Raw genomic sequence first — 20,037 nt, 5'->3', positions numbered from 1 at the left:
AGTTTAACAGGAAATTGAATTTTAAAGTATAAGCTGCGCCAGGAAGTTGGCGTTTTCCAACTTCGGAATAAGATAGCAGCACATTAATAATTTTCTTCCCTTGAAAATGTTACGGCTTACGAATTCTGCAAGTACTAATTCCCTGAAAACTGCTATGCTAAGGAGCCTTATATATTCGGAAGCTAGGATATTTACATACTGTTGCTGCAGCCGTAACATTACAACAGGGCGTCTACAAATTTTTCTGGTATCTTACGTAATTATTTCACGAGCAATTAACTTCATAATTAGATTATACTACTCCCAACTCGGCCGTTTCATCCGATCGGCGAGCAAATTATTGAATTAGACAGTGCAACTAGGGCTACGTGTGGATAGAAGATATGATTAAATAATGCTGACTGTGTCAGTTATACTATAGCGAGTGTGCAAATTCAACGACATAGCATTCCATATATTTACCGGACAATAGCGCAGTCGCCACGATAAGGGCAATTTTGACTGCAGCCAACGTGCACGATAATTGGGAAATAAAGCCCGGCTTAACGCTATCTTCGAGTCCGATCGTTTGTCCAAGTAGCGCTTTAATGCGTTCAATTCTCGTGACTTCGATCCTTCGTTATCGTTTCGCGGCACGTGCAAAACTTTCGTGTCAAAATTCCACGGAGCTTAGCCAGAATAAAAAATGAAATAACCTGTTTCAAGAAGGATAATCGACATAGCAATAAATTACATAGGCGTAGGACTAGCACAGGGAAATTCGCAGCGACCTGAAATTTCGAATTTCCGGCAGAAAATACTGTAATTCGTAATTATACTCTAATTGCATTGTAACTGAATTGAATGGAGATCTGACTTACGAATCACAAACTGATTGGATTATTATGTTTTGGCATCGATTGAACGTGGCGGTGTTTTGGGAGGAAAGGAGATGGGACGTTTTCTCTTCCGGGACCCGCTAGAGGACTCATCGGTAAGTCTATCCTAACGGGCCTTTGCCTTAGACGTTGGGGGACGTCGGTAGGAACGATGAAGTCTGTATATACAAATAAACATATATACAAATTGAGGCGGATCGGTTATTTGCGGAAAGAGGAGCCATCTGTTGGCGGGTCTGGAGGTAACCGCCACAATGTAACTGAATTACTTTGTAATTATAATCCCTTGAGTAATTCAATTGTAATTCCGCAGAACTCTGACTCGTTTAAAAATTTCGAACGTAATAATATGTGTTTTGAAATCTCAAATTTTTCTAGGTTAAATTTTTCCTTGATTAAAAACATTTAATTAAAACGAATATTTCGAAAATTAATGTGTAATGCATATAACCATACGTTACGTGCACTGGTATCACGTGTTAGGTGTTCACGATGCGTTCAAATCACTGTCGCTCGCATGTCAGAATTACGTTTCCTTGGGAGGCCGCGCGATACGAGCGACGGTGTGTAATGTTCCCTATCTATTGGGAGAGGATACCGTCTGATCCACTTTTCTCGCAAACTGTCGTAAACCCGCGCCTCCTGGCGCACTACGGCAGACAGTACAACATGTTCCGTATCAGGATATCGAGAAACAAAATGGAGCGGCGAGTGTGGGATGCGGGCGTCTTTCGAGGCAACAAAGTTTTCGTGCGTCCGTATATTTTTCTATCCCGCTTATATAACCTTAAAGCCGAATGCTCCGTGGAGATTACCTGTCAGGATACGTATTTCCCGGTGGCGAGATTTCTGCCCGATCCACGGAAGGGCGAGAATACTTCGATGGCTACGGAGAATAACCCTTAAACGCGTCCCCCCTCTTATTTCTATTTGAACACCCCCTATTGTTGTCCCAATCGCAATCGAGGTGTCGTAATAGAAAAAATTCTTGCCGAAAGATGCGGAGATTGAATTAGCAGCGTTTCGCGATAGCTCGCGACCATATTTTTTTTATCTCGTATATCTATTAAAATCGAGTCGTGCTTAAGTCGATTCGGTAAAAATATTGGTACAATTTGTTTCTTATATGTTTCTGTATTTTCAATTTTTCTGAAAGTGTGACGATACTAAACGGAAGCTTGAATTGGAAGCTGTCAATATAAAAAATTTATGCAAATCAAAGGAAACTATTTAATGATATCATAATTGTAAAGATATATCTATAAGTAGAATAGCTTCGGGCCAATAAGATTATGAACGCAAGGTGTACGAGCGAGTGCAGTCACGACGTCTTTCATGAATAATTTAACAATCGAAGGAGGAGATAAGATTTAGAAGTAGGTATGTATGACGTAAAAAATATATATATATATAATTAAGAAATACGGGAAAATTGATACAGTTGCAAAAGTTTTAGTCCGTGCAGTGTGCTCAAAACTGCTACGTGTGTAATATATATATATATATATATATATATTACGAACTGTTACAATGTAGAAAATAATAACATGGTTCTTTTTGATCTGAACATAAATAAATTTTACGAACATCGTGTATTCACATCTGTTTAATGGAAATATTCAAATTGCGGAAGCACTTAAGCATAAACTGTTTAAGCATATATATCACTTTGCGATTAGATACGATAGTGCTTACAAAAATACCGGAGCGAAAATATTATGTTGATTATAGTATCAAGGAATTCGATAACATGAGCATTCTGTCTATATTATCAAGTGTGTCTACTGATTCGTTTACAGTGTACAAATAATCATGCTGTTGACAGCGTCGTTGGGATCAAGCATTCTACTATTTGTCGTGGCGTGAGTACTATTTTTATTTGTAATAAAATAGAACACAGTTTCAAGTCATGCAGATAGCTATTTATAATCCGTACAGATGAATAAAATGCCTTCACAAGATTCTCGTCCCTTTTTGTAATTGTTCTGAGATTGTCAGATAACAGCAATAAAGAGTGCTATTCAAAACTTAAAATTAAATTCTCTGATCTCTGTAAAAGGCAAACTACTTAACTTAACAGGATATTTAAAGTAACAAAGTAAATATAGAAGATTGAAAAGATTACGCACGATTACTTTTACGTTATGTGTTAGTTGTGATATATTTTTTTCCGTTTTTTTTTTTTTATGGAAACCGACCACTGTGCAGCAGTCCATTCAATCGCTAAGTTTCCTTAAACTTGCTCTTTCTAGTTCTGCAAATGGCGAATTTGCGGAGGAGAATGAGGAATATCTAAGGTTCCCAGCGAACTTTCTCCTGGGAGCTGCAACAGCCGCATACCAAATAGAGGGAGCTTGGAACGTGAGCGGTGGGCCCCTCAAATTCAAATGTAGCGATTCTGTACTGAAAACTTTTCTAACGTTTTTTTCCGAATCTTGAAAGCGTAGATAAAGGAGAAAGTGTCTGGGATCGATACTGTCACCTCAAAGATGGGCGTATCTTTAACAATGACACGGGCGACGTTGCCGCAAACTCTTATTACCAATACAAAGAAGACGTAGCTTTGTTGAAGAAACTGGGGGTAACTATACTCTTTCTTATTTTTCTATTTTGTTCAATCTCATGCAAATATCTTCATTTTTTCGTTTTGTCTCATTCATTTGCACATTCACCATTTCTGCTCTAATTATAAGTGCTAATTTATGTATCTATCTATATAAAAATATTGCGGAGAAACTGCGCATGTCGGCATTCTTTTTAACTTTAACATTAATTCATAGTTATTTAGGAGTAAAAACTATTAATAAATTGTATGCCATTATATTCGGAGAACTCTCCTCTACATTTTAAGTCTAATTAGAACTTTCTAACGTTTCTACTTTTCACATGTAATACTTCATTTTTGTCGAAAATTTTGAGTTTTTAGAAAAGTTTGTTTTTTCGAAATCTGAGAGTGATGGAACAATTCGGCTTTCGGATTCTTGTTCAGGGGGTGAAGCTCTACAAGAATTTTATAGTGGCTACAGGAAATCAGAGAAAAGCATTGATTTTGTCGGACAGTGTAATTTGTGTCAGGTGTAGAAGTATTTATCACGTATCACGCTTTCATTTCTAGTATGCTTATTTGTTATTATGTGTATAATACCTTTTGTCCATACCTTCACATCGTCGATAAATCTAAGAAACTCGAGGAAAGTACAAAATTGACAAATTTTTAAAAAGAGTTGGTTTAGTAAATATTTTCTAGAAATAATTCATTTAATATTTGTAAATTTGAAAAAATTTGTTTACTTATTTAGTTTCATTTGGCACAGAAAGCCTGTTATACGATGTTAAAAAGTCCACTTTCAATTGAGATGCCGCGATGATAAAGACAATAAGAACGCAATATCTATTCTACTCGTCTGCAATCCGAACAATATCTAAATTTCGTTTTTGGTTTGTCTCGACAACAGGTCGACTCGTACCGGATATCTTTGAGCTGGCCGCGACTACTGCCGACCGGGTTCTCGAACAAGATCAGCTCCGCTGGTGTCAAGTATTACAATGATCTGATCGATCAGCTTTTAGCAAATGGGATTGAGCCGTTGATTACGCTATACCACTGGGATCAGCCGCAAATTCTGGAAGAATTCGGTGGCTGGCTGAATTCGGAAATGGTCAACTGGTTTGGCGATTACGCGAGAGTGGTGTTTAGGGAGTTCGGGTCAAAAGTGAAACGGTTCATACCAATAAACGAGCCGAGCGGCATGTGTAAAAGCAGCTACACGTACGGGGCCTATGCGCCTGGAAAGAAGCTCCCTGGTTTCGGCGAGTACCTGTGCACCCACAATATGCTGAAAGCGCACGCGACAGCCTATAGGATTTACCAAAATGAGTTCAAAGCAGCACAAAACGGTGAAGTGGGCTTTTTAGTCAACTTGTTCGGGTTTCTCCCAAAGTCACCAGGGGACACTGATTCGGTGAATACTGCTTATGCATTCAACGCTGGGTGGACCTTGAATCCGATTTATGGTGAAAATGGCGACTATCCGGACCTAATGAAAAGCAAGGTGGCGGAGAAAAGCAAACAGCAAGGCTACGAGAGATCTCGTTTGCCGGAGTTCAGTTCTTGGTGGATCGATAACATCAAGTATGATTACTAGTGATCTCAATTTTTTCATTAAGCTCATGAAATCATCTGTTGTACATTGGATTGGCGTTAGACAAACGACGAGCGTAACAGTTAAACAATAGCAATGGTAGTGGTGAACGTTTTTACATATATGCAATTATTGAATATGAAAGCATCAAGATGATGCTTGTGTCAATCACCCGTTAGTCAACGTAGCTATGAAATAAATCGAAGTGGGAAAGGTTATGGAATATAACTGTGCATTTAAATCTTTCACCTTTTTCAGGGGAACTGCAGACTTTTTGGCGGTAAACCATTATACTTCGAGACTGGTAGAGCCCGGAGACAGTAATCTGATACCATCTCATGACAATGATCAAGGCCTGGTATATGTTTCAGATCCCTCTTGGAAGACTGCAGCATCCCAATGGTTGAAAGTAATACTTGCAATTATATTTTCCACATTTAGTCAAATTGTCAGCATTCGTAGCCATAATTAGCATCTTATTTCATGATAATGATTCTCCAGCTGGTACAAAAAACGGTAAAGTTCATAATAAAAAGTTCATCATCGGTCTACTATGGTCATCCGTAGTTCACGCGCAATGCAGTTGTAGGTGATAATTATCACCATGGTAAATCTTAGCTTTTTAGTTTCTATTTCACAATCAACAAATTGTATCCAGTGTACGAAGAGGTTCGTGACTTTCGATGTACGGTTAACGTGTTGAAGATGTTCAATTTCGCATTTGAAAATTACGTCTCTCAAAATCAGATAAAAGTAGTTTTTCATAAACATCATTTATATATATTCAGAATTTTCAATCGATGCTGTTTCATAGTTTATGCCTTGAAAAAAAAAAGATAAAACATATTTACTGCTATATTTCTCGTTATTATGGGATTGAAATAATTTGCAGGGCAGGTTACAAACAGGCTGTTACAAAAGCCATTTGCAATTGGGAAATGAGTGGATCAATGAGGTCATTTGAAGCAATCTTTTCCTTAACGGAAATGCAATCCGCGGCTTTGTTTACAAGTTATTAACGAAAAGCAGTGACCAATGAGAGACGAGCCCGGTTGATGCGAGGCGGCCGAGCCAACAAGCGGACAAAGTCCAGTTCCACTCAGTGGTTCGCGCCAGCCGAACTCGCTTCTCATTGGCCACTGTTTTTTGTTAACAACACGTATACAAAGCTGTGGGTTGCATTTTCTCGCTAAGGAAAAAATTACTTCAAATGAACTTAGGAAACCCTCATTTTCCGATTGCTTATGACTTTTGCGTATGGCTGATTTCAAGGAACTGTATTATTATTAATTATGAATGACAGGTGGCGATGATGTTGGAAACGAACCTTACTGAATTCACCAATGTTTCTTTCAGGTGGTACCCGAAGGCTTTCGTCAGATGCTTCGTGAATTGTCGAAATATGGCAATCCGCCGCTATACATCACTGAAAATGGTTTCTCCGACTTCGGAACTGTCAACGATACAGCCAGAATCGATTACTATCGTGCTTATTTGAAAGAAATGCTTCTAGCCATACATGTAGACGGCATTAATATTCGAGGGTACTACATATGGTCGTTTTTAGATAACTTCGAGTGGGAAATGGGATACAGGTATGCGTTTTATTTAGAATTCATATTGTCAGCATTCATATGCATTTATATGCATTATCACAATTAATGTTTATTATTATAGAGAACGATTTGGTATCGTGGCCGTTGATTTCAATGATCCGAAAAGACCACGAACAGAAAAACAGTCTGCCAGGTGGTGGAAGAACATTATAGCTACAAGGAAACTGGACACCAAACGGGTCCCAGAAATCAATCCAACAAATAATGTAGACGAATTATAGACGTAACATTCAAATCATTCTATGAATTAATGACAGGAGCGATGTGCACTCTGTCTGTTTTCGCTTCCATTCACATGATTTTCAAACATTGAAACAGGATTTTTTGCGACGATAGCGAAAACAAATAAATGTTCAAACTTAAATAAGTAAATTTTATAATTTGACTTTCGTGATACCTTTTACTTTCAATAAATGAATTTGATTAATCTGAATTCCTCTTGTTTATCTAAATTTTTCAATCGTTTAAAGTAGCTGACACCCTCTTCTAGTAGTTATTTTTATATACAGGGTGAGCGAAAAATCGTGGTACAACCGGCCAGGGGATGATTCCACATGCAAAAATAAGTCGAATATTGTTTTATTTAAGGCTCGGTTTTTGAGAAAAAAAAAATAGTTGGAGAATAGGAATCAAATGGCGTGTCTGTCCATCGCATACCAATCCTACTTCTCGTCATACTACAAGTCATACAAACCTGACGGATCTTCAAACTTATTTTTCTCGAAAATGTAGTCTTGAATGAAAAAAAATGTTAGGCTTTTTTTCGACTTATTGGCCGGTTGTATCACGATTTTTCACCCACTCTGTCTACAAATATGTACGTATTAGGTTAGCAAGGAAATATTTTCGATTGTCACGCATAGAGAGCGTTGTAATTGTGTCTGAAAACCAAAATTACGTTCTTGCCAATCGAATATGTACCCACAAAGTGGTTTAATGGTATGTAACTTAATGGCATACTGATTGGGTATACTGATTGGGCATACTGATTGGATCTAGATTCTAGTTATGAGAGTGAACACATACCGTTTTATAATAAGTCTATAGTGCTAAACAAACAGTGAGTAACGTTAATATTTGGACATCTTTCGAAGCGCAATCATTTTTTAAAAATTGGACCAAATGACTCGAACATATTCGAAATATTAGACAGAAATATTAGTTTATTAGATAACGATCGGTGCACTACTATTGGCCAATTATGCTTTGCTGGGCTTGATTGGGTAGTCGTTTATTCCAAGGTTTGAACCCCGTCCCTATTAGAAAATCGCGACGGCCATGGGTGAGATAAGGCGTTAGGCGCGACACGCTCGAGATAAGGATCAGGGCTGGTGTTGTAAATGTTCTAGTGCCTATCTCGTTTGTACAACTTTCTATGCAGCCGATCGACGTGAAAAAAGAAGGAGCGAGAGAGGGTAAGAAAATAACAAATCGGGCTTCGCCAAGCAGAATCTCCTGTAATTATCTGGTAGTGTTGCGCGTTCACCTTTAGGGGACGTGCTCGAAAACGTACGAAACAATCGAATACAGACGCGCGACGGTGGTGCATGTGCCTGCGATCGATGGCCTCTTCCCGAACGACACGATGATTTATAGGGAAGATACGTTTGATGCATTATCATGTATCAGCGGCGGCCGTGCGTCGACGTTGCAGCCGAGAAATGTCACGATTCATGCGAATCACGCATGGCTTTGTAACATTTTCAACCTTTCGAGACGGCTACGAAAAGCAGCAAAATTGATTTTCAAATGTTTTATTGGCTCGACTTCTCAAAACTTGCCGCGATGCATTGCTTTTATAAACTTTTCCGTATTTTCCAGTTTAGAAAATCATCTAACAACACACTTACAGTTTCTCGAAAGTGATAAGTGTACGGAAAAGTTTAAATCGTTTTAACATTCTCCAATTATTTTGTACTAATATGGTCCGGCATCATGCAGTTGTTACTGTTAAGGCTTTCAGATATAAAGTTCTCTGCTTATGCGACGTAATTTCTCTTGACGAAACTGGAAGAAACGCACTTAACTAAAGGAACGCACAGGGATACTTTCCAAGAAAGTACAAAGAAACATTGAAGATAATAAAATATCCTAATAACATCAATACGGATAAAAACCATCACATGAACCCAATATGAGCTCACTCCTTATAGTTCTTTTTTTATTTTTCAGCAGACCAATTAAGAAATCTTTTTGATTGGTAATCATTAAACCGGAACGTGTGAATTATATATTATGTTATATATATTCTCCACTATATTAAGTGGAACATCACCAGTGAAATACCAGTATCAATGTGTGTATGACATCTTGATAAAGCTAGCTGCAATGCTTGCGAAAAATGTTGGGAAAATAATTCCACCAGAGTACGACTTATACCCGATGTCTCGACACAGTAAGAATTGTAAGAATGTATTTGTTGATGCTCGACAATCATCGTGTACGGAATATTCTACTCTCGAAAGCAAATGAGTCGAAAGATCTGTAAAAGCATAGGGTCTATAATTGCATGCCCTTCAAGAAATCAACGTTAGAATACCTCTGCTAGCATATTTGACTAAAAGAATCCCAAGACGAAACCTAATTGGTCGCAGTGTACAGAGCTCGTTGGAGTAAAAATAGCCGGAATCTAAGGACGGCTCGAGGATTCTCAAGGATCCTTGTCCTCAACTGTAAATATTACGCGTATATACATATAATATGCGCATGTATCCCGGAAATCCGTGCTTTGAAATCCCATGCGAGGGATTTGCTATCCGCTATTCGGAGAGCTGAGTAAATTCGAGGGACACCGGTCTAGGAGAAGTGGCGCTATATCCAGTTAATTTTATTACCGGCGGGGCGGAGGAGGGTGGCAACTAAACGCTCTGGGCGACAGCGTGTAGGCGGCCCGGGGCGGGGGAGGAACGAAAATAGAGAGAAATTACGGGAAAGAAAGTACGCGCGGCTGGTAGGCGCCGAGATGAAAAAGAGATTGTCGCGTTGAATATTCCGCGTACACTGGTTAATCCTAGCAGCAACGTTCGCGGACGGGATAGTTTGTTTGCGTTTGATATTTAAACTGCGGCTGATTGTATACCTTTATATTTTTTTCCTTAATAATTTCACGGAAAGTGGAATCATGGAAAAATATATTTTCATCGCTTCGAGACTTTGTTTCTAAAAAGCGTATGTGCGTTTAATTGGTTCATAGATAAATGTGATCAAATTGCTGTTCTCCATTTCAGAGATATTTTGGAATCATTTTTTAAAGTGTGTATAACAAACTTGTCATTATCCAGACGAGAACAGGTATTAAAATTGATCAGAAAGTTTTCGACGCTTTTGCGGTTTTCGACGCTTATTGAAGTTAGGCGTTCCAGTATGCAACTAATTTCAGTTCGTCTGTCTAAGGCAGATAGAAATATAAGAAAGGAGATCCATTTTTCAAACGAATGGTGACGGACGATGATAAGTGGACTGTTTACAATAGTATTCAGTACAAAAGGTCAGGACAACGAACATCGCATGCAACGTTATGTGTAGATTGCGGATCTTATACGTTCATGGCAAAATTGGATAGTTGCAACTAAAAATGGTAGACACATTAAAAGGATTTTGAAATGTGTTAATGTATTACCTCTAATCTATTAAAATAATTAAAACAAAATTTAACTTGCTATTTAGTTTCCATTTGTTGCACTGTAATGTGTTATTTAATTTTAAATAGTATCGAGTTCAACATACTAGGTGAAAAATTTAAGTTAGCCTTGTTCAATGATTGTTGAAAATCAATGAAGCCAAATTAGCGAATAAAATAATCTAATAGCATCGTTGGAATGCAATATGACGTGCTGTTATATATAGACGCTTGCAATTATAGTTGCATTAATGACCTTGTTGTTTTCTTACTATTGAGTTCCCCTTATCTGAAGATAACAACGATATTTACGAAAGGTCATGTTACTATTGTATTCTAATGTAGACTACTGTATTTTATGACGTAATGTTTACAACACTTGTCATTATCGACTGTTTCATACATATTGCGTTTCCACCATCTGCGCATCATTTAATGCTCTTCCTGTCTCTTATAACTATCATGATTATGCAGAATTTGATGCCATTAGCTTAAGGAATAATTAAGGAAAAGTAATTTTTATATTTAATTGTAAGAAGCAATTTTTAAACAATGGAACAGAAATCAATCATAGATACATTGAAAGTTACTGAATTCAGAAACGTGTTTTTAGATTATTAATCTGGAATGGAATTCGAATCTTGTATGCTCAATGTTTAACCGTTGCAAGAAGTACAGACATAAAACACGTATAAATATTTTTTATCCTCTTCTTCTTGCTGATATCTTGGTAGGGCATTTATTGGTAATAATTCTGTACGATATCATGGATCTTTGTTCTGTTTGACATATTCTAGATCCAATTTCATTCTTTTCTTCCGTCCTATGGATGAATCATTCATTAGGTAGGGACACCCATATAAGAATGATCGATTATCGACAAACTACCTACTGTACGAGTGCAGAGGATACCAAACACGGAGACAAAAATATATACTGCTCCAAAACATGTCAGAAATATATCATAAATTATCTAATAATGAGAGAAACTCAACTCACTATAATACTCGACTGTAAAATATAAAGAGACGTAAAAAATATATCATTTCACACATACGAAATTGAAAACGACAAAGAAGTTCTAACCGCTGTAGATGTAGAATAGACGATAAGGTACGAGATTAACTAAACAGAACTCGTATTCACACCTGACTAATATTTTGTACGAAAATATCAGTTTCATCAGAAACGGAAACTGAAAGAGTCTGTTTTGCTATGATTTCGCGTGGCCGCAATTATCTGGGATACGATAGACGCTACGAAGTACCATTCGTATGGAAAATCAGCCTTTTGTGTCGTGACAAAACGGACGGTAAAGTACGCGAAGAAGCAAGGTGCGCGATAGAAGGGAGGGAAGTGTAGAAAATCCTCGAGATGTCGGTCTCGCTGCAATTGTAAAAGTTCACGGCGGCGAGTACGAAACAATAACTGCCGGCGAATCATATGAAACAATGGCGGTCGAGATTTTATCTTTCCTTTCCCGCAAGCATTGTCCTTTTTCCCCCGGTTTTCTGTTGTCCCGTTACTCGAGTCGATTAGGGCGCGTTCTTGACAAACAGTTTCGCGCCGCTATCGTTCCTTAGCATCGTGATTCTTAGAAGCGTTTGCCTTTGCAAGATCGAATGGAGCTTGGGAACTGCCGGGGATGAGGATCAGAGAGTGAAGTAGACGGCGCAGCGCGTTATCAAGCGAAGAAACAAAGAAGCTTCCCGTGGCGTCAGCTTCACGAGCAGAAAAGTACTTTGAGAAAAGAAAATCTCCAGTTCTATCGTTTTCTGATAATCTCCTGTAGCACACAGCTATGAAAAAGGATTCTGACCATCCGATTGCGATCCAAGGTGAAATATCGAGATAGTATTACAAGAATTAAATAATAAATAATTTTATGCGACTTTTTATTAGCGAATTCCAAATGATTTATATTTCAGTTCTTAGAACCTTTCACCTCTCTTGTTCATGAATTGACTACTGCTTATCAATTACGTATCATCGTAGTTCTTTCTCAAGAACCAGTGAATCGATCAGTCTAATTTGTCATAAATCACATAGAAAATACAATCAATCTATATTTATAGTAGAATGCTGTTCGTAGTTCATCCATATTTATAACTTACTCTATTTCACCGATTTTTAGTTATTTAATTTTTTGTTTGCTGGGTGGAGATATCCTATGGTAATAATGGTACGAACGCACGAACAATTTCACGATGATGCCAGTTATGGTTAAAATGATTAAAACGGACACAATCGTTAGGAATACCACGATGTCCATGTCGCAATACTGGTACCATGGTTGATGAGCCAAGGTTGAACGAAGATGGGGGATGCCTTTATTGCGAATCACGTACTCAACCCACCATGCTAGGTACTCCACCATATCATACGGGGTATCGTTCACGAGCTGTTTTAGTGCGATTATCTTTTCCTTGTACCTGGAAAAGCCGAAGCAAAATTATGTTCTCTTGTAAGAGTACATCGGGCATGCTTAAGAATATTCTAAAACTAGGTTCTATTTACTTTAAACTTAGTTGACAATGAAATACGTTAAACGACAAAAATATTTCTAAACGGTAACATCTTTCTGAAAAATGTTTATTTTTTTATCAATACATAACATGATTGCAAAATTGTCATCAATTAGATAATTCATGATGAAGCATAAAGTGTTAATATAAAAATTGATATTTTAAAACCAAGTAATTTTAAATGATAAAGATTGGATTTCTATATGTATTTAAATAAATAATTTATAAAACGGGAAATATATTTTTGTGTATACATGGTTATAAGTTTGAAAAAAAAATACTCACTCTTTATTAATTATTATCTCTTGAATGGCAGCATCCAATTCTTCTCTCGTGATAGTTACGATATCCATGTATTTTGCGACACCAAGGTCCTGCATCTTGAGCACTTGCGAGTCTTGATCCCCAAATATCGGAAATCCCAGTAGCGGTACCGAAAATTGTACTGCCTCTTCAGTACTTTGCATACCTCCTTGGTAAATGAACAGCTTAAGATTGGGATGCGCTGTATTACAATGTTTCACCGTTAATAATCAACAGTCGATTTTTATACAAGAGGTTTTCATCACGAGGTACTGAACAACTGAATATCTCTATGGGAATAGATTTGACTCTTCTAACTTTTGAAGACGGTTATGTCAAGGTTATTTCAAACAAAGACGAAGATTATGTGCCATCCTCTGAGACTAGAATTATTACTTATTGTTAGTTCTCAGATTGCACTAATAAATGTTGTATTACTGGTTTCCCCCTGATTTTCGCTTGTTTCTTTAAATTCCATAAAGAAACTGACCCATGAAAAATAGCATTTTTTAAAATATGTTGAAAGAAATTCATAAATCAAATTATAAATGATTCTCAGCATTCGAGTGTTAAGAATAGTCTGTCCAAGATCAGTTCAACAATATAAGATGCAGTGAGTTTGTAACTTCGAAATACATTGTGATAATTCTGTTCCTTTTTTAGATAACGTCTACTTTGTACATATGCATTGTCAACCGCTTACTTTTATGTCCGGGGGGATATTGAAAGAGCAAAGGGAATAGTGGGACTTCGGGTGAGCTGTGGACAGTACACTTAATGTACTAAATAGCGTACCATAAACGACTTTTTCTAGGGAAAACCGTGAAAGATGATAATACTTGTCGCGTCATTAACCACTCACAACAGAGAGTACATATCAACAATAATCTTATAATTATCTCATGTGATGGAAAAGAATAATTCAACATTTTGAAATCGTTCCGTAGGTGTTGTAGCAAAAGGTCAACATTTCATATGTATCCTATACTCACAAAAATGCTTCTACTCACAAAAATCACGTTGTCACTAGCTACATCATACATTATTGTCCTCCTTTTGATATCAGTTACTTGCCTACGAGATCAGAACTATCTACAAAATCATCCGTAGCTTGCAAAAGATCCTACAGACAAGACTCACGTTCACTTTCTTCGAATTCGTCTCCTCTCTAATCAATTCCACGTGAATTACATTTGCACAGCGAGAGTACATCTGATAAAAAATGAAACTGTACCAAGAATGCTCTGCTGAGGAAGCCATTTTCCAGTATAGATGTTATCGGGCTTGTTGGGCATATCCTTTTCGAACTTCCACACAACTTTATAAGGCAGTTTGGAAAATACGTCAAGGAAAATCTGTAGGGTCTCTTTAGGCATGCTCGAGCTCATAACGTTGCTACCCAGACTGAAGTAGATGAATCCTTCGGCCGCGTTATCCACAAAGCGTTGTAGATCCTACCAACAAAGAAAACGAGGATAATCATCTGCTTCTGTCGACGAACAACGAAGTTAACGCCAAAAAGGTGCGGCTCGTTACAAAGGCAGGTGACCCGAAGGGCTTGTCGCACGGGATTTTGCTCTACTAAACTTTAGGAACTGGTTTTACGTACCCGTAATAATTCAAAATATGCAAGACGCAAACATTCGAAACTTTGTGTTAAGGGAAACTTGAAAAATGGCTGAGCGAAGTTTGCCTTTGATCAGCTGTTTCACATTATCAACTCAAATTGAGAGCGTTCAAGTTTTAATACCTCTCCTGATACAACATTTTGATCTTTTTCGTTAAAAAGCTAAATTGCGAATCAGAAACTTAAATAATGGTAAATGTGAACAATATATACTGATGTTTTTGTTATTTGCATGATCAAATTAGATTCTTGCAATTTCTGGAATTAGTTTTAATGCGTCAATACATCGAGATTTTCCTCAATGATTATGTAACAGGTACTGAAAGATCATTATTTTTTGTACTGTTTTGCAATATGTGCTACCGCCATAAATATTTAATTTAAAATAGCCTGTGTGAGTTGAATGTAGATCGAATAGACACAAATGATCGATACACACTTTATGTAAACGTACCGCGGGCAAAGGAGACGGGTTCTTCTCAACGTGGAAAGACGTGAAGGTAATCATGTTCGCAGGCTTTGGTTTGGCTGGCGTTAAGGTATCGGCTTGATTGACAAATACAACACTAGTGTTCTTCAGTATGTCGATCAACGGAGGCAGTGGTCCAAAGTATTTTTCCGCTAATTTCTGCTGACGCGGGAATAGATTATGGTAGACAATATACAAGTTCCACGATAATTTAAGAAAATTTCGTAGTCTCCTCCAAAATGGCTGATTCGTCCCTACATTCGCCCCCATTTCCCAAGTGGACTCGTGCGACGGCAACATTAGACCACCGAGTGCGAGTTCATATAATGAGAATATTCTGGTGGAGATTAATCCTAAAAGTAACAGTAAAATGGTAATAGTACTTTTCGTGCCAATAATGGAATTTCCTGCGGAATATAGTATTCGATAGAAAATTTTAATAATCGCTTGTTTTTTGACAGATATCAAATATTTCGATGTTGTGTCTGATTTTGATAAAATTGAATAAAACTCGTAGTAATGAATTTGTTTTGTCTGCGATTTCTGGCTAGTCATCTTTTTAAAATTACGATAAAGAGGATCTGGAATCATCTAATCTTTATATGGCTGATTTAACCTTCGACATATGTGTGTGTGTGTGTGTGTGTGTGTGTGTGTGTGTGTGTGTGCGATTTTAATAAATGAAGGAATAATTTCAGTGCAATATTGTCAACGTCGCGGTGGTTTCCAATCAATTTACTTTCATCTCACTCATTGTATAGTTGTTCATACTCATCGCATGATCGTTTATGCTCGTTTTCATACAAACATAAACGCACACACATTCTATTTATTATTTATTATTATTTTTTTCTATAAATGGGATTCAAAAGAATCCCATGTTTTTAAAAAAATGAGAAAAATATATTTTTTTATTAAAAGAAAAATTTCGAAATTTCGCACGAATTTATGGATCAATAAATGCGATAAAACTTTTATTTCGACTATACTTTTATAGCTTCTGTGTCATTTGCGTTATATAAACCTTTACGTGGAAGAGCCAGTTCAGATAAAAAGGTTGATTTCTCCGTTGAAATAAAAAACAGTCACAGACGAAATGAAGTTAAATTCTCGGGTAGATTTATTAACCACTTAGCTGCGGCGATCTATTTTTAAGATCAATTTTGTATGCGTTTTGTCGATGCAGTTTCTTTTGGTAAGTTGCTCTAGAATTATTTTAAAATGTGTGAAATTTATGAATGTGTTTCACAAGCATTTTAATCTAAATCCATTTGCTTATGACACGTATACACGTCGTCCACAGCTAAGAGATGAAATTCTTGTACAATGTTTTATCAAGTTCGGCGTGTGTCACTGGAATTTCTTTCTCAAACTATCGAAACAAATGTGATGAAATACCTATTACGGGCGCGTTGAACCTGTGAGCGAAGACGTAGGGAGCTACCACTTGCATTTCTATCATCACAACGTCGAACTTTTGATTACTATTGGGTGCGTAGATCGATTTCATATCCGTATGTTTCAGTACGTTTTCTAAGAAGAAATCGGCTGAATCCAGTAGATGCCTCTCGACTAACTCAAAGAAATCGACCTTGTCGAATCGAAGCTGCATAAAGTCGATTTCCCTCATTTTCTTATACGATTTGCTGATATCGATCTGTTGGAATGTCTTCGAGTCCATGTTTGGGATCGGATCCGATGTGACGAGCACTATTTCGTGGCCGCGTTCATGCAACTCGAGCCATAGTCTTCGATATGGAATCTGATGACTGTAAGATGGCATTGGGATAACCACTAAAATCCTGGCGGGCTCTACTTGCTGACCGATACAGAGCAAGCCGAAGACCGAATACATGATCGATAGAGTGGACTTCATAGTGGCAGTTGTCACGGGACTACTACTTGTTGGATCGCACGTTTCCGTGGTTTTGTACGTCGAGCTTTAGACCGGTTTACGGCAGTTTTGCCGCCGCGTTTTCGAGTTTGCAAATCTTTTGCAACCGGTACGAAAAGACGTCGACAAAAAAAAGAGAAAAATATGTTCTCTTCATTCGTGTTATTCAATAGTTGTTACACAATGGAATTATAAATATAAAATATTGAGTTCATTGTTTTACTTCTAGATTTATGGAAGGAGCATTTTTAATTATATTCGCATGACCGTAGTATCTTCCGATGAATTACGTCCATAAATTTCTGAAATTTGAAAGATAAAGACGCTCTAATGAGCCGCACGCACGCACCAAAGCACACGTGCCTAATGTCCTCCTAGCCGAAAATGGCGACCACACGGAGTAGCGAGACGTGATGGGAGTCATGAGGTGTTGGTTGTTTTTATTCCGCCGAAATCGTTTCATGGAAATTCAAAATGGTGGCTAATTTTGGACTAGTAGGAAGGAATCATTTTTGTCAACAAGGGAAACGCGTTTACCCTACTTCTGCAAGGGTGCCAACATGAGTGAGTCGATTAGAAACAGTCCTACGTTTTTCTGAGCTGATTTCTGCTGAGCAAAGGACAGTAGAAGTATGTCTATAATATATAAACAAAATTTATGTTTCTACTTACTTTATGAAGTGCTTTATTATATGAGAAAACAATTGATTCAATAATACTATCATAAACTATAAAAAGGAGCAATAATTCTTCTAATAATATCGTGTCCGAATATTAATGCGAGTCATTGTATTCACATTTTGGCATGTAGACGGCTGTTGACAATTATTAAATTGATTTAATGACTACGGTTATTATGCATATCTACGTTTGCTTTTTGCACGATTTATTAAACGTAATATTTCTACTCTGAATTCTGTTTCTTGGTCACTAACGAAATGAGTTTTATAATAACGTGCAAACACTGAAAAGAACGTATTATCATCGGTTTCAGGGAGCTCTGATGGTTGATCCATATAATTTATTATTGTTTCTTCGATCATTCGTTTTCTTCTAGCTATAGATCTTCGAATACTTGGTATTTCCGCGTTCTTGTTCTACTTTCTTTTTGGCACTTATATATTCTGAATTATTTCAGGATTTATCCTGAATGTTCGTATTTTCTGATACGTCTTAATATATGTTTTCCATGCGAATTTCTTGTGTACTGTTTTGTATACGTAAATATATATTTTCGATCTTGACGCAATTTTGCATAATTATCTAATTAAATTTGTTCGTTCTTTTCATAAACATTGAACTTATAATCAAATATAACTATTTTGTCATATACTTAGCGACAGATTGCAGTTTAGTAGATTTGCATTATTCACATAGAATTATAGGTCAACGTTATCTATTATTTCAAGGTAGGTTTGCTCTATAATTTAGATAGCTATGGAAAGTGAATGGTTTCCGATACTAACCGAAGGAGAATAACTCGAAATTATGAAACAATTTGAACACCGTAATTTTCCAAACATCATCAACGTATACTAACTAAAAAATTAAATATGGATGGCTGTATATATTTTAATTATAAGGATATATTTTTGGTAATTCTTTTTGCTATTGACGTTGATTCTTCAGGTAAACAATAATATATATTACAGTTCTCGAAAACTCTTCAATTTATAAAATACGTAACAATAAAATCCTCAAGATACTCCCTAGCAAACTATTACCAGAACAATATACAAACGATTCCCTACGCGAAACCTTCCTTCCCATTTCGACAAATCCGAAGTTACAATAAGCAAGAATAGTAATATTATAATAATATCATGATAGATAAGGTGTTGAACCCTTTGCTGTTGCCGATTTGTTGGAACGTCTTTGGGTCCATGTTTGGGATCGGATCCGTTGTGACGAGCACTATTGCGTGGGCCGCGTTCGTGCAACTCGAGCCATAATCTTCGTTACGGAATCTGATGGCTGTAAGATGGCTTTGGGATAACCGCTAAGATCCTGGCGGTCTCTACTTGCTGACTGATACAGAGCAAGTCGAAGACCGAATGCATGATGGATAGGGCGAACTTCATAGTGACACTTGTCACGGAACAATATCATTACGATCTATAGATCCGGCAGAGTCATGGAATCAATTTGGGAAATTAACGAAAATTATCATGCATAGTAGCACGTTCTGCTACGATGCTTCGTATCTTATCAAAAATATAATGGATACAAAGCGACAAGGTTTCAAGTGAGTTGTACTTTTCTTTTTAAATATGAGGAGTGTTTCGTAATTGCATTCCGAAATATGACGATATTTAGTACCTTTTCTGGAATATTTGATTCTGGATCGTCTGGATCGAATTGAAAATTATTATTAACTAGATAACGGATTAACGGATAACGTATGTTTGCTTCAATCGCGTTTTAATAATTTTAATAAGATGAAAATGACTGAACCGTTTGTTAATTGTGTACATGTACTTACAGTTTTCCATTTTATCTACCTACTATCGTTATGTGTACGTGCAGTCTGCTGTCTACATGTGATATTTATGCACGGAAAATGTAAAAATATACATATGAAATAAGCAAATATGCTTATTAGATAAGGAATACATTAGGTGTCCTATATTTTCCGTACATACTTCGGAAGTGAGTTCTACAAGTAAAAATAAAACTGAAATGTTTGTATAATAAAAAATCCATAAATGCTTTCTTTAGAAGTAGATACTATTTTATCATGCACGACAGGTAAGTGGATATGATGTGTAGTTGAGAGCTATCTCTCACTGCGGTTAATTTAGAATGTTTAAAAATGTCCCACACAAAGATAAAATTTAGAAAATCAGTTAAAGATTTGCGAAATATTGACTCGCATACCGTGTTTTGTACACATCATACAAGTGGTGATAATATTTATCCTTGTGGATCCATCAGAAATGTAGGTGGTATAGTAGGATTTTTTAT

The 20,037-nt window shown here is 36.9% G+C and overlaps 2 protein-coding genes across 2 annotated transcripts; one reads left to right on the top strand and one right to left on the bottom strand.

Annotated features, from left to right (window-relative positions):
- Nucleotides 1-2,593: 2,593 nt before the first annotated feature.
- On the top strand, nucleotides 2,594-7,069 carry LOC117224570 (myrosinase 1). The gene is made up of 7 exons (XM_033477587.2): nucleotides 2,594-2,740; nucleotides 3,131-3,246; nucleotides 3,326-3,459; nucleotides 4,334-5,010; nucleotides 5,279-5,429; nucleotides 6,377-6,615; nucleotides 6,698-7,069. The coding sequence occupies exons 1-7, from the start codon at nucleotides 2,691-2,693 to the stop codon at nucleotides 6,855-6,857; spliced, it is 1,527 nt and encodes a 508-aa protein (XP_033333478.1). The 5' UTR covers nucleotides 2,594-2,690; the 3' UTR covers nucleotides 6,858-7,069.
- Nucleotides 7,070-12,133: 5,064 nt separating this feature from the next.
- On the bottom strand, nucleotides 12,134-17,193 carry LOC117224684 (UDP-glycosyltransferase UGT5). Its single transcript, XM_033477788.2, has 5 exons — nucleotides 16,578-17,193; nucleotides 15,165-15,532; nucleotides 14,318-14,537; nucleotides 13,066-13,285; nucleotides 12,134-12,687 (listed from the first exon to the last, which is right to left on the bottom strand). Exons 1-5 carry the CDS (start codon nucleotides 17,053-17,055, stop codon nucleotides 12,390-12,392), a joined length of 1,584 nt encoding a protein of 527 aa, XP_033333679.2. The 5' UTR covers nucleotides 17,056-17,193; the 3' UTR covers nucleotides 12,134-12,389.
- Between the last annotated feature and the right edge of the window lie 2,844 nt (nucleotides 17,194-20,037).

This window comes from Megalopta genalis, chromosome 9 (genome assembly GCF_051020955.1).
Source record: "Megalopta genalis isolate 19385.01 chromosome 9, iyMegGena1_principal, whole genome shotgun sequence".
In the NCBI taxonomy this organism is placed as follows: Eukaryota; Metazoa; Arthropoda; class Insecta; order Hymenoptera; family Halictidae; genus Megalopta; species Megalopta genalis.
This window is presented reverse-complemented; position numbering and strand designations above follow the sequence as displayed.